The sequence below is a fragment of the Ovis aries genome, chromosome 17 (genome assembly GCF_016772045.2).
Source record: "Ovis aries strain OAR_USU_Benz2616 breed Rambouillet chromosome 17, ARS-UI_Ramb_v3.0, whole genome shotgun sequence".
NCBI lineage: Eukaryota > Metazoa > Chordata > Mammalia > Artiodactyla > Bovidae > Ovis > Ovis aries.
The window spans coordinates 28,903,431-28,919,175 of NC_056070.1; the positions used below are offsets into that span (position 1 = coordinate 28,903,431).

Genomic DNA, 15,745 nt, shown 5'->3' on the forward strand with positions numbered 1-15,745 from the left:
CTGACTGTGGCTCAGATCATGAACTCCTTATTGCCAAATTCAGACTTAAATTGAAGAAAGTAGGGAAAACCACTAGACCATTCAGGTATGACCTAAATCAAATCCCTTATGATTATACAGTGGAAGTGAGAAATAGATTTAAGGGACTAGATCTGATAGAGTACCTATGAACTATGGACGGAGGTTCGTGACATTGTACAGGAGACAGGGATCAAGACCATCCCCATGGAAAAGAAATGCAAAAAAGCAAAATGGCTGTCTGGGGAAGCCTTACAAATAGCTGTGAAAAGAAGAGAAGCGAAAAGCAAAGGAGAAAAGAAAAGATATACCCATTTGAATGCAGAGTTCCAAAGAATAGCAAGGAGAGATAAGAAAGCCTTCCTCAGTGATCAGTGCAAAGAAATAGAGGAAAACAACAGAATGGGAAAGACTAGCGATCTCTTCAAGAAAATTAGAGATACAAAGGGAACATTTCATGCAAAGATGGGCTCGATAAAGGACAGAAATGGTCTGGACCTAACAGAAGCAGAAGATATTAAGAAGAGGTGGCAAGAATACACAGAAGAACTGTAAAAAAGATCTTCATGACCCAGATAATCACAATGGTGTGATCACTCACCTAGAGGCAGACATCCTGGAATGTGAAGTCAAGTGGGCCTTAGGAAGCATCACTGTGAACAAAGTGGAGGTGATGGAATTCCAGTTGAGCTATTTCAAATCCTGAAAGAAAGATGATGCTGTGAAAGCGCTGCACTCAATATGCCAGTAAATTTGGAAAACTCAGCAATGGCCACAGGACTCAAAAAGTTCCGTTTTCATTCCAATCCCAAAGAAAGGCAATACCAAAGAATGCTCAAACTTCCACACAATTGCACTCATCTCACATGCTAATAAAGTAATGCTCAAAATTCTCCAAGCCAGGCTTCAGCAATATGTGAACCGTGAACTTCCTGATGTCCAAGCTGGTTTTAGAAAAGGCAGAGGAACCAGAGATCAAATTGCCAACATCTGCTGGATCATCAAAAAAGCAAGAGATTTCCAGGAAAACATCTATTTCTGCTTTATTGACTATGGCAAAGCCTTTGACTGTGGATCACAATAAACTGTGGAAAATTCTGAAAGAGATGGGAATACCAGACCACCTGACCTGCCTCTTGAGAAATCTATATGCAAGTCAAGAAGCAACAGTTAGAACTGGACATGGAACAACAGACTGGTTCCAAATAGGAAAAGTACGTCAAGGCAGTATATTGTCACCCTGCATATTTAACTTCTATGCAGAGTACATCATGAGAAGCGCTGGGCTGGAAGAAGCACAAGCTGGAATCAAGATTGCCAGGAGAAATATCAGTAACCTCAGATATGCAGATGACACCACCCTTAGGCAGAAAGTGAAGAAGAACTAAAATGCCTCTTGATGAAAGTGAAAGAGGAGAGTGAAAAAGTTGGCTTAAAGCTCAATATTCAGAAAATGAAGATCATGGCATCTGGTCCCATCTCTTCATGGGAAATAGATGGGGAAACAGTGTCAGACTTTATTTCTTTGGGCTCCAAAATCACTGCAGATGGTGATTGCAGCCAGAAAATTTAAAAAAATGCTTACTCCTTGGAAGGAAAGTTATGACCAACCTAGACAGCATATTCAAAAGCAGAGACATTACTTTGCCAAAAAAGGTCCGGCTAGTCAAGGCTATGGTTTTTCCTGTGGTCTTGTATGGATGTGAGAGTTGGACTGTGACGAAAGCTGAGTGCCGAAGAATTGATGCTTTTGAACTGTGGTGTTGGAGAAGACTCTTGAGAGTCCCTTGGACTGCAAGGAGATCCAACCAGTCCATCCTAAAGGAGATCAGTCCTGGGTGTTCTTTGGAAGGACTGATGCTAAAGCTGAAACTCCAGTACTTTGGCCACCTCATGGGAACAGCTGACTCATTGGAAAAGACCCTGATGCTGGGAAAGATTGAAGGCAGGAGGAGAAGGGGACGACAGAGGATGATGGTTGGATGGCATCACCGACTCGATGGACATGAGTTTGAGCAAGCTCTGGGAGTTGGTGATGGACACGGAAGCCTGGCATGCTGCAGTCCATGGTCGCAAAGAGTCAGACACGACTGAGCAACTGAACTGAAGTGAGCTGAAAGCCTTTATCAGACAGCAGTCAACTTCACCTTCAATAGACTCCAGAGTTTCAAAACCATTATATCAGACAATTCTGCTGGTACAACTGTTGTCTAGATTGGGAGACAGATTCCTGGTTCTTCCTAATCCACCATCTTCTCAAAATCTCCTCCAAATTGTTACTTTTTATTAATGGAGAAATAGCAAATAAAATTATTTCAATGTCCAAATTTTTAAAAACAAAATAATAAGTGGCTAATAGCTCCTAGTCCCTACTATTACCACTGCTTCTATGCCAAGTGCTATCGGTTACACTGATGTTTGACCTTCACCTGCTCCTCAAGCCAGTCTACCACCAGTAAAAAAGTCTTAGTAACTGTGATGTTACTCTGGTATCATCACTAATACCAATGGGGTCCCTATCACTGTATGCCCCATGAACGATAAGAGCTCCTGATTCCCATCTCGATGGACCACTTCCAAGGGTCTCTTTAAGTAACAACTGATTTAGCCTACCTTCCCCATAAAACAGATTTGGAACAAGGGCTTGCAAGTGGGTTGATTTTGGTAAAGTAATCTCAAACAGGAACAAGGAGCAAGGAAGAGCAAAACAGGAAATGAGGCAGTTTGTGCTATTATTTGGTCACTGCTGGAGAAGGAAACGGCAACCCACTCCAGTGTTCTTGCCTGGAGAATCCCAGGGACCAGGGAGCCTGGTGGGCTGCCGTCTATAGGGTCGCACAGAGTCGGATACGACTGAAGCGACTTAGCAGCAGCAGTGAGCAACTGGAGTGCAATCCCTATAGATGTCTTCTACAGAGCGATGTGGAAGGGACCTCAGAACTGTCATCTGAGGGATTTATCCACCTACTCCCATCCTTCTTGGTCAAGAGGTGTACCATATGGTGTGAGCTCTCTCTCATATCTAGAGTACTCTATGCATGAAACTGGCTAAGTGGGTTCCTGCAGGTGTTCGCATGAGCTAGGGCAGCAGCAAAACCATGATGCAGGATGTTGTCAGTGTGCTGAATCCAACTGGTTGCTGGAGTAAAATGTTAGACTGAGAAGATGGGAGATAGGTCTGGACAGTTTCCTAGCATAGTGGGTAAGTGCTATAATACAGCAACATTATATACTATGAAACTTAAATTGGAAAGTGCCACAATACAGCATATATATATTTATATATATATAATATATAAATATATATATAATATATTATGGAAACTTAAATGGAAAGTAGAGATGATACATGGGCTTTGAGGCATAAATAGAAGTGTTGAGGGCTTACTGCAATTGCTCCACCACTTGCAACCTTTTTCTTTACAAATATCAGATTAATTAATTATACTCACCATCTTCGGCCACCAAAGCCTAGTATTTTTAAAAGAAGGAAGAAATGAAGTGAAAAACTTAACTATTTTTTTTTAGCAAAAAAAATAATAATAATGTAAAAAGAACGTAATTGGGGCCTAAAAATAAAAAGTATATTTCCCTGTGGAGTGTGACTTATACTGGAGCTGAGCAAAAGCATGAGAAAGCACCTGAATAAATACTTGAATTGTGTAATCTATTTATTTATTTATTTTTATTTTTATTTTTGTAATCTATTTAAATGGCAAGAAGAGAGAATCTGAGTGGTACTGTAGTGAACAATTTACAATACAGCAAGGAAATGCATTTGTGCATATCTTAAGCAATATTCTTCAGAATTTGAAATAGCTCAACTGGAATTCCTTCACCTCCACTAGCTTTGTTTGTAGTGATGCTTCCTAAGGCCCTCTTGACTTCATATTCCAGGATGTCTGCCTCTAGGTGAGTGATCACACCATCATGATTATCTGGGTCGTGAAGATCTTTTTTGTACAGTTCTTCCGTGTATTCTTGCCACCTCTTCTTAATATCTTCTGCTTCTGTTAGGTCCAGACCATTTCTGTCCTTTATCGAGCCCATCTTTGCATGAAATGTTCCCTTGGTATCTCTAATTTTCTTGAAGAGATCTCTAGTCTTTCCCATTCTGTTGTTTTCCTCTATTTCTTTGCATTGGTCACTGAGGAAGGCTTTATCTCTCCTTGCTATTCTTTGGAACTCTGCATTCAAATGGGTATATCTTTTCTTTTCTCCTTTGCTTTTCCCTTCTCTTCTTTTCACAGCTATTTGTAAGGCTTCCTCAGACAGCCATATTGGTTTTTTGCATTTCTTTTTCCTGGGGATGGTCTTGATTCCTGTCTCCTGTACAATGTCATGAACCTCTGTCCATAGTTCATCAGGCACTCTATCAGATCTAGTCCCTTAAATCTATTTCTCACTTCCACTGTATAGTCATAAAGGATTTGATTTAGGTCATACCTGAATGGTCTCTTTGGCAATAGGAGTTCATGATCCAAGCCATAGTCAGCTCCCGGTCTTGTTTTTGCTGACTGTATAGAGCTTCTTCATCTTTGGCTGCAAAGAATATAATCAATCTGATTTCAGTGTTGACCACTGGTGATGTCCATGTGTAGAGTCTTTTCTTGTGTTGTTGGAAGAGGGTGTTTGCTATGACCAGCGCATTCTCTTGGCAAAACTCTATTAGCCTTTGCTCTGCTTCATTCCATATTCCAAGGCCAAATTTGCCTGTTACTCCATGTGTTTCTAGTACTCATTTATACATGTCTTTATCCATTCACGGATGGACACTTAGGGTGCCTCTGATCTCAGCAACTGTAAATAATGCTGCTATGAACTTTGAGGTATGTGTACTCTTTGGAATTAGTGCTTCCATTTTTTTCCCCCAGATATATACTCAGGAGTGGACTTGCCAGACTACCTCTTTGCTTTAATGGAAACTTTTGATGAACAGAAATTTTAAATTTTGATGGAAGTTCAATTTCTCATTTTTTTTCCTTTTCAGTTAATGCTTTTTATGTCCTGTTTGAAGAAAATCTTTTTCTACCCCAAGATATGAAGATCTTTTTTCTAGAACCTTTTTTATTTCACCATTCACATTTTATTTTTTCTGTAGGTTCTTAGGTAAACTGATTTTTTTTTTTTTCATGTTTTCCCAGTTATCCCAACTGGAAAACTATTTGTTGAAAAGATGATCCTTTCCCTTTGTCAAAAAATCAACTGACCATATGTAGTTATTTTTCTGGTTTCTCTACTCTGCTCCATTGATATATCTATCTAAATCTATGCCAAGATCAAAGTTTCTTCAACCCTGAAGCTTAATAAGTCTAGAAGTCAGGTAGAGTAAATCCTCCAACTTTGTACTACTTCAAAAAAATTTATTTATTTATTTTGAGCTGTGCTGGGTCTTCAGTGCTGACACAGGTTTTCTCTAGTGGTGAGTGCTTCTCATTGTGGTGGCTTCTCTGGTTGTATAGCACAGGTTCTAGGGGGTACAGGCTTCAGTAGTTGTGGTACACAGGCTTAGCTGCCCCACAGCATGTGGAATCTTCTCCAACCAGGGACTGAACCCATGACCCCTGCATTGACAGGCAAATTCTTAACCATTATACCACTGGGGAAGTCCAAGAATTTATATTACAATGGAGTTCAAAAATGTGCAAATAAGATGTTCAGTTACAAGCTGGCTGAGATTTAGGGAAGTGGGAAGAGAAATGATGATTTGGGCTGACTGAGTCAGGGATATTTGGGGGTGATGGTGATGCAAGGCAGATGGTAGAACCTTGACATGATGGCTCCTGGACAAAGTGACTGAGAAACATTTTCACTTTACAATTAAAATCATATCTGAACTTTCTACTTTCCTGTTAATTCATACACAATTTACCACAGAAATACTCTATTTTCACTGACCTCCATAAAATATTTATTGTTGAAATGTGTTCATGATATCTTGAAAGAGATTATTATTGGTTTACATTAAAGGATATAGAGAAGAAATGATTGATACAGTCATCTACTATACTCCTACACATGAGGTTTCTCTATCAGCCACAGGTCTGATTCTGGCTGGTTCCACTTTTCTCCAAGCAGTGTGTTAAAACTGAAAGACTTGAAGTATTCCAGACGATGGCTACATGCAAAGAAAAAGATAGTTGGAATTGAAATGAATTATATATTTGTGAAAAATCTGTCCTGAGAAGCTATTTATTTTGTCATATCTATTATAGGACAACATTCTATTTTAAGAACCTCAAAGGTAAGATGTATTCACATGTACAGTTTTCTTACTCTAGCCATCAAACATTCAGCTCTGAAAATATTCACCCATATCTCAAAGTACTCTCCTTTCAGTTTTGCAAATAGCTCCCTCACAGCTGAAGGGACAAATAAAAATCAACCGTCAAAACCTGACTCATTTCATCTAGTCTTAAACAAATCATGTTATATTCTCACAGATATTTTCATATTCAAACTCTGATATGATTTATATCAGTTATACAAACAATTGCTTTTTAAAAGTTTCAGCTTAACAGATTAAAGGATAGACTCCTTTGCCAAAGCAAGGCAGATTTATGTAAAAGAGAGTTAAATCTAATTCTTTTTATCTCTTTCTAGGATAATCATTTAACTCCTAGGATTTACTACCATTTAACTATTAGCTTTTTACTGTGGCCTAATAAGGAGAGAATTGGAGAAGGAAATGGCAACCCACTCCAGTGTTCTTGCCTGCAGAATTCCAGAGATGGCGGAGCCTGGTGGGCTGACATCTACAGGGTCGCACAGAGTCGGACACGACTGAAGCGGCTTAGCAATGAGGAGAGAGGGGCTTCCCAGGTGGCGCTGGTGGTAAAGAATCCACCTGCCAATGCAGGAGATGTAAGAGACGGCATTTGATCCCTGGATCAGGAAAATCCCTTGGAGGAGGGCACAGCAACCCACTCCAGTATTCTTGCCTGGAGAATCCCACGGACAGAGGAACCTGGTGGGTTACAGTCCACAGGGTCACAGAGAGTTGGGCATGACTGAAGCGACTGAGCATGCAAAGAGGAGAGCCAGGCTTAGCTCACATGCTGCAGTGGAACTCAGCTCTAAAGGAAAACCCTCTGCGCTAGCCGACAGCATAATCACACTTTTACCTAGAGTAAGCATCCAATAACCTATAAACAAGAAGCCCAAATACAGGAGTGCATCAGCTTGTGAGAAGCCAGAGAAACAAGCTATCTTGATAAGAAAGCCCTGAGTGAGTGGCATCTAGATTCCTGTCCCACTCTGCCCACCTGACCAAGGTGAACCAGTTTTAGTCACAACTGTCAATCCAGACTAAGCAGCTTAGGAAACAACATCGAAGGATAAAAGAAAGGAAGGGAGAAAGAGGCTGATTAGAAAGGGTCAGGACCTGGAAGAAAAGCAAGGGGGAAAACGGAAAATATCTCAGGCAGAATAAAGGAACAGGCGTGAAGAGATAAAAATCCAAGTAGAGCAGAGTAACAGCATGACAGGAAGGGCAAGGGAGACAGTGCAGCACTTGCCAAGGGTAAAAGTTAGGGAAATCCGTCTACCATGATGCAAAGCCCACTAGGATGTCTCTATTGCTGCTGCTAAGTCGTGTCAATCGTGTCCGAATCTGTGCGACCCCATAGACGGCAGCCCAACAGGCTCCTCTGTCCCTGGGACTCTCCAGGCAAGAACACTGGAGTGGGTTGCCGTTTCCTTCTTCAATGCATGAAAGTGAAAAGTGAAAGCGAAGTCGCTCAGTCGTGTCCGACTCTTAGCAACCCCATAGACTGCAGCCTACCAGGCTCCTCCGTCCACGTGATTTTCCAGACAAGAGTACTGGAGTGGGGTGCCATTGCCTTCTCCTAGGATGTCTCTATTAGGCTTTTCTAAACATGCAGACTCACCAGGCTACCTTGGCCACTTGAGTACACTCAATAGAGCGGGACTCTCAAAGGCCACTTGAGTACTCTCAGGTTGCCCCAGGACAGTGTCTGGCTTTCCTTCCTCTGAGTGGGTAGTGTCTGCAGCAGTCCATGTAGCATTCCTAAGACTGGATGGGGGCTACATTCTCCTTAAGTGATGGCTTCAGGTGCAAAGGGATCAGACTTAAATGGAAAATTTGCAGGTCTTAGCTTCTATGCCTGCTGCCCCACAGGAGATAGTATTTCTTGTAGTAACTCTCTAGGAGTAGCTTCCAGGGTCCCCTCAGGGTACATTACTATTAAAGGGAAATCTCTAAGCCCTGCTGTCCCCATCTATACTGCCTAGAAATACAGCTGACATTTTTATCCTCATGAGGTGACCAGGAGAAGAGAACTAGAGAGTTAACTTAAGGTCAGATTCTTCAGCAGAAGAAAAGATTTATTAACCCACTGCTCACACCAGGAAATACAGATGCCTCTGGTCATTTGCCTCTGAAAGGGATCATAAATAAATTTGCAATTGTACTTCAACACTAACTGCTATAGTACTCACTAAGAAGATTCTTCTCACACTATTGTGGAAATCTAAGTGCTCTACTGACAGCAGTGGAGAGACACATATAAGACTACGCTTATATGTGTCTTCTTTAACCAAAAAATGTTACTGCTACCCTACCACGAATTAATTAAAAAAAAAAAAAAAAACTCTTACAGTTGGGACATATTTTCATTTATTTTCTACTTACAAATCAGGTTTTTGTCCTTGCTGCAGCTCATGTTGAGGTACAGGGTAAAGAGCTTCATAGCTTCTTTCATCTTTTGATCCATGAATTGCAAATAAATTGAATTTTGTCACATTTGGTGGAAAATAACTCCAAGGAATAAAAGCACTGCCTTCCCATTTTGCTTCTCCTCTAGACACTTTGAATGATAGATCAAGTCCTTGCTACAGAAACAACATTTGAAACACAAAAAGGTATATTCATATTTATACTTTAAACTAGAGAAGAAAATGGCAACCCACTTCAGTTTTCTTGCCTGGGAAATCCCATAGACAAAGAAGCCTGGTGGGTTGTAATTCCCCATGAACACGAGTCAGACATGACTGAGCAACTGAACAGCAACAGTAACAATATACCCTGTACACTTAAGGATTTTGTCTCATATTTTCATTTACTTACTTTCCATACATTTCTTCTTCCAGAAAGTAAAAGCACCAAATGCTGTCCATGGCTGTAAAATTTAAAATCTTTCATGAGTGTTTGAAACGATCATTATTTTCTTCACTATCTTTCCCGTCTTCCACGTGTGTGTGCACATGCTGTTGCTTCAGTCATGTCTGACTCTATGTGACTCCATGGACTGCAGCCTGCCAGGCTCCTCTGTCCATGGGATTCTCCAGACAAGAATACTGGAGTCAGGTGCCATGACGTCCTCCATGTGCATGCTTGTGACTAAGTTCCAAATAATTAAAGGACGCAATATGCATACTAGATAATTACAGGGAGACCTAGCATGTTCAGTTACTTAGAAATGACTTATTTCCCAGGCTGCTGCTGCTGCTAAGTTGCTTCAGTCGTGTCCGACTCTGTGCGACCTCATAGACGGCAGCCCACCAGGCTCCCCCTCCCTGGAACTCTACAGGCAAGAACACAGGAGTGGGTTGCCATTTCCTTCTCCAATGCATGAAAGTGAAAAGTGAAAGGGAAGTCGCTCAGTCGTGTCCGACTCTTAGCAACCCCATGACTGCAGCCTACCAGGCTCCTCTGTCCATGGGATTTCCCAGGCAAGAGTACTGGAGTGGGGTGCCATTGCCTTCTCCACATTTCCCAGGCAAGTGCCCTCAAATGCATAAAGTTACACATGTTCAGATTCTTCCTTATATTATTTAAATAAGAAATGAAATATTTCAATCGGTTAGACGATACACAGTATGAAAAATGGGCGGGATATTTGGAGTTCATTAGAAAACTTATTTTGAAAAGTAAAGTATCCTAAAGGAAGCTGGCACCAATTTCCAGGTCAAAATTCCACAACTTTTTAAAACGTTATTTCTATAAGAAAACTGTCTTGAAGCTAATTTAGGAGATAGAAAATAAAAATATAGGTTGTCTAAAACTACCTCACAGGCTGAAGACTTTAATTTCTAACTATTTCCCAGTACAATTGTCCTCATTCCATCTGCCTGTTGTGTTTTCCTGCTTTCTACCATTAGTTCTGACACTGATGTCCATTTTATTAATTTTTTTAATATAAGTTTATTTATTTTAATTGGAGGTTAATTACTTTACAATATTGTATTGGTTTTGCCATACATCAACATGAATCCGCCACAGGTATACACGTGTTCCCCATCCTGAACCCTCCGCCCTCCTCCCCCCCCGTACCATCCCTCTGGGTCATCCCAGTGATGTCCATTTTAAAAAAGAAGCACAACATATCCCCACAAGAAAATTCTAATAGGAGAGCATAATTGGGATTATCCCTGTCAGTAAGAATCAAAGGATTTCAAATAGCTACATGAAGCAAATTTACTGTCTTTGTAAAAGACTGTATCTAAACATTTGGCACAAATGGTCTATTGAGAGTTTTCCAGAAGGATTTCCTTCAAGAAATGAGTCTAAGAGAAACAAGTATTCTTTTCCATTTAAAAGTTCTCTGCTTATTTTTATTGTTATTATGCAACCATATGAATATCTTAAGAGCAATAAAAGGCCTTACAAATTCAAACATATTCAAATTGCTTTCCTAGAGATTAACTGTCAGAGGAGTTGCTTGCCTGAAGCAAAACCAAGATTATTGATTATTAACTGTCCTAATAGATCTAAAACTGAACTTTTAGAATTAATTTTATACACAATGGTTATTGCATAATTTTCTAACAAAAGATAAAGCTATTCAATGTATTTTGTGCTAAGTCATTACTTTATGAAAATAAACTGATACTATCTGACAAATTTAAGCTAAGGATGTAGCTCAAGAATTCTAGCAGATTCAAGTTCTTGACTAACCTTCCATACAAGTTATAAACCTATTTGCCTTAGCTTTCTGATGCATATGGGGAAATTTTGTTACTTCACATTATAGTTTATGATAATCATATTTCTCAAAAAATTTTCTGACATGTTATTTGAAGGATAACAAAGATATAGAGTACTTCTGAAAAACTGTAACTGCAAACAGTTACATTAGCAAGAAATCTAATATTAGCAAGAAACCAAAGTAAAAGAAAATTGTATCCAAAATCTCATTTAAATCAATTGTTTGGGACTCTGCTTAGTCTACAAAAGGACAAAGACTGCAAGATAACCAATGCTGAGGAGTACTGAAATGTCATTTTAAAATAGTAGTGGTGTATAAATAAATATTTCATTTCTAAATATTAACTTTTCTTACAATTTAGATAACAGGTAGGCATAAATTTACTTTTTGACATCTAGAGGAAAGAAAACTGCCAACCAGGTAGACAGTTCCCAAGGACCAGTTAAATTTGTACAGAGAGAGTCCATGGTTAATATTTTTCTTGAGTCTAGGAAAAGCCATGTGTGATTTAGTTTTAATATGTGGCACACAAAGTGACATAGTATATACTCAGCAAATGAATGATGAATAAAGGGAGGAACACATGAACACATAGTTATGTAATATATAAGATTAAAGTTTAACCTAGTTAAAAAAATCCCCTAAAAAGTCATTTTCAGAAAGTTATCATTTTCACAGTCATCATTTTCATAAAGTAAGTTCATTATATCTTTATTTCTAAATAGCTAATATATAATAAAGCAAATTTACAGTGTAAATAATGAGTTTGTTTTATGAGAATTTTTCATTTTGCAAAATAACCTTCAAATTTATTAGAAAACTTCATTAGAGAATTAGAATTAGTGAGCTTTTATTAATCTATATGATTTACAATTATAAAATAATGTGTTCAAAATATGTAGTAATGAGTTAGAAAAAATATTTTATACTTACGGACAAAGTTCCACTTCTAAATACTGTTCAGTTATGTCATTCAAGAAAAATGCCTCCACGACTTTTGAAAACAGAGATAGGACATATAGAGAAATTTAACTTTGCTTCAACAATAAATAATCTGTTTATATCTTTAGAATATAAATGAATTAATACATTATCTTTAATTAAAGTTGTATCACTATGAGGAAAAGAGGAAAATAAAAACTAGACACTGCCTGTAAGAAAAAAATACATAAAAAATAAATCATTTTTTTTCCCATATCAGTCAGTCAGTTCAGTTGCTCAGTCGTGTCCAACTCTTTGCGACCCCATGGACTGCAGCACGTCATGCCTCCCTGTCCATCACCAACTCCTGAAGTGTACTCAAATTCATGTCCATTGAGTTGGTGATGCCATCCAACCACCTCATCCTCTGTTATCCCCTTCTTCTGCCTTCAATCTTTCCCAGCATTAGGGTCATTTCAAATGAGTCAGTTCTTTGCATCAGATGGCCAAGGTATTGGAATTTCAGCTTCAGCATCAGTCCTTCCAATGAATATTCAGGATTGATTTCCTTTTGGATGGACTGGTTGGATCTCCTTGCAGTCCAAGGGACTCTCAATAGTTTTCTCCAACACCACAGTTCAAAAACATCAATTCTTTGGCACTCAACTTTCTTTATAGTCCAACTCTCACATCCATACATGACTACTGGAAAAACCATATCAGATAGCCATTAAATAAAAATATTAATAAAGCCTAGTGCTGGTGAGGTTGAAAAGAAATGAGATTATCACAGACTCTGATCTAGTTATCTTTTTCAAGGAATTTATCCTAAGGAAATAATCACACAACTGAGAAAAGAAGTAACACGCTATTTATCAAAGTATTACTCAAAAGAAATGGTCTAAATGGTTACCTCCTGTTATATATAAATAAACCTGTTATATAGGAGAGGCTTCCCTGGTGGCTCAGATGATAAAGAATCTGCCTGCAAAGTGGGAGACCTGGGTTCGATCCCTAGGTTGGGAATGGCAACCCTCTCCAGTATTCTTGCCTGGAGAATCCCCAGGGACAGACGAGCCTGGCCAGCTGTATTCCATAGGGTCACATAGTCGGACATAACTGAGCAACTAAGCACACATTATATAGGAGAGCTGTTAAAAAAATAATGAAATCTGTGTATTCCATGTAATAGAATATAATTCAGTCATTAAAATATACAGTTAAGTAGTTTTGATGTACGAAGGATACAAGCAATGATACTTGATAAGCTGCAGAGCAATAAGCAAGTGTACATGAAACAAAAATGTGCACATATGCCTGTGCTTAGAGGCCTGCAAAATATGTACAAAAATGTTACGGCTGTTTATCTCTGACAAGTGGAATACTCTTTACAATTTCCTGGAATTTTCTGAGAATGCTTATTTTAAAAATTAAGAGAATTTTGAAAGTGATATATGCTTATTATCAAAACAATATAAACATATATGTAAATAAAAAGTCAAAGTCTTTTTCTTCCCACTTTGTTCTAAAACCTGTCAGACTTCTGCCTTTCCACAATCTATTCTACTTGCATAGATTAAAAAACTGTATCTATAGACTCATTTTCTGCTTACAATTTGCTTTCTTCACATATACACACACATACAAGTTCACAGCATATAGATAACTAATTCTTTTTAATTGCTGCATAGTATTCTTCTATAGAATGTTATGATTAACACAATCCTTCATTGATAGACATTTAGGTTGTTTCTAGTTTTCCATGTGTTATTTTTATAATAATAAAATAATCTAAGATATGGTTCCATTAACAATTCAGTGAGTCTTATTATTCCTTTTAAAGTCTTTTACCTATGCAAGGATAGTAGGATGAAGAAGAGATATTGAATTAGAGAAACACTTCGGAGGTGAAACTGCTAGGACTTAATCCAAATATAGAGACAGAGATGGGTATCTTGAAAAGATATCACATTTCTTTATTTGGTGATTTGATGTATTATGGTGCTATTGACTTAGATTGGGCAATTAGGGAAAGAAGTAGGTTTAAGAGAAGTGGACTAGTTGAGTTTAGGATTTGTTTAGTGTCTATAGTACCTCCAGTATATAACTCACATTAGTGAGAGTGACTAACATGATCAGGAAGTTGGTCTATACAAGTTCTATATCAATAAAAAACAATATATGTTTAAGATGTGATAAATTAACACCAACAAAGTGCATGCTATACAAATGGTATAGAGAAAGTAGATGTTACTGTGGACAGAAGAGTCATCAAAGGTTTCTTTGAAGAAATGGAACCTGAATTAGACTGTGAATGATATGTATCAAAGGATGGGGCTAGAACGAGAAAAGGCACATGAGTGAGAATATGACCGAAAGGTTAGACTATCAGCCTTTAGGAAGTTAAGAGCTTTTGGTTTAATGATAGTTGGATTCACAAGTACCATGAAAGCTTAGGGGAAGGATTTGAACCTTATCTCAGGGATAGTAAAGATCTGTTATCTAGGAAATGGCATCTAAAGATTATTTCAGAAAGGTAAGTTTGGTAGCTTAATTAGGGTTCATTAGAAGGTGCTCATACAGCAAACCTGAAACTGCGACTTCACAGCAGGTCTCTCAGCCTCCCTTTGATGTGTGAGATTATTTGCCAGTATAAAATAGAAACTATACTTCATGTTGAAGTTGATGATGTTTTTATAATAAGTAAAACACCCCAAAGCTTCCATAAAGAAGGTTTATAAGGTTAAAGTAGCCATTTGAAGATACTTAAAAACAAAACAGGAATGCTGAACTCTTCTTAAAATAGGTAACAGACACAAAGGAAGGAAATATAGCAGCAATTTAAAAATCTGGATTTGTAATTGCCATTTTTCACTGTTCTAGTTATATAGCCGAAGTCCATAGGTAATGGTGAAAAAGTCAGAATGAGAGATTGGTAGGAAATATCAGAAAACTGCACGTGTCAGGGGCTCAGAAGCACTCACTTCCTTAGAGCAAGATAAAATAATAGTTCTATGAGAGGTTATTATAAAAAGATTTATGTTTGCAATAAAATACAGCACTTCTACTTACCTTCATAATCCCACAATTGATTGAAAGGTTTTCCTGGTTCTCCTAGTGGGGATGGAGGATCATTGAAAAATGGAGCACTGACTTCCATCATCACTCCTCTGTCACCTGGATTCAGCCTGACAAACACTGGCTCATGCTTCACTGGAAACCCATCCCAAGTGTGTTCAATTTTAAAATCCATCTAAAGACTCTAAGTGGGGCAAAAAAAAAGAAGAAAAGCTAACAATTTACAAATGTTTCCTTTAGAAAGAAATGAAATGAAAATTTCCAAGCCAAATAGTAGGCAGGAAGGCAGCTGAGTGACAAGAACACGGTTCTGAGAGTCAAAAGGCCATTCATGTTGTAGTAAATCATGGATATGGAATTCTATTATAATAGGTGATTGGATGTAAAACTGTTAAGACTAGATCTGGCTCGAGTTACCTTGTAAAGAGTGTATCAAATTAATTTTTAAGAACTGTAACTAAGCCATTGCAAACTGTTCATTTACTTAAAACTGTAAGCACTATAGGTTTATATGCCATTCTTCATCTTACTGTAATGTGTGCAGATGAATTACTGGATTGCCTGAGAATTAAGATCTTTACAGTAAAATTCAATTTGATTTTTCGAAATCTGTATAAATGAAAATAAGCATTGCTGTTAACATTGTTCTTTTGGCTAAAATTCTTTTCCTTTTTGGAGTGAAAATGGAGGGAGGGGTTTCAAGCATTTCAAGATTGGCAAAGTTTAACACTGTCGTCCTTAGTCTCAGAGTAAGGTTTTTCTTAGCCTTTTCAATCTTT

General features: G+C 38.2%; 1 protein-coding gene across 13 annotated transcripts in view; it reads right to left on the reverse strand.

Annotated features, from left to right (window-relative positions):
* The window catches only part of C17H4orf33 (chromosome 17 C4orf33 homolog), a 90,541-nt gene that overhangs the window by 65,535 nt on the left and 9,261 nt on the right, over positions 1-15,745 (reverse strand). For 4 of the 13 annotated variants that reach the window (XM_060401014.1, XM_060401013.1, XM_042234337.2 and 1 more), the window contains exons 2-7: positions 14,961-15,150; positions 11,901-11,961; positions 9,107-9,158; positions 8,672-8,871; positions 6,719-6,865; positions 3,677-6,136 (exon numbers count right to left, since the gene is read on the reverse strand). In XM_060401014.1, coding sequence (XP_060256997.1) covers positions 6,031-6,136; positions 6,719-6,865; positions 8,672-8,871; positions 9,107-9,158; positions 11,901-11,961; positions 14,961-15,141 — 747 coding nt within the window. In that variant the 5' untranslated portion in view covers positions 15,142-15,150 and the 3' untranslated portion in view covers positions 3,677-6,030. Of the gene's footprint in view, positions 1-3,676; positions 6,137-6,718; positions 6,986-8,671; positions 8,872-9,106; positions 9,159-11,900; positions 11,962-14,960; positions 15,151-15,745 lie in introns of those variants that run through there. The other 9 variants (XM_060401019.1, XM_060401018.1, XM_060401020.1 and 6 more) reach the window with 5 other exon arrangements.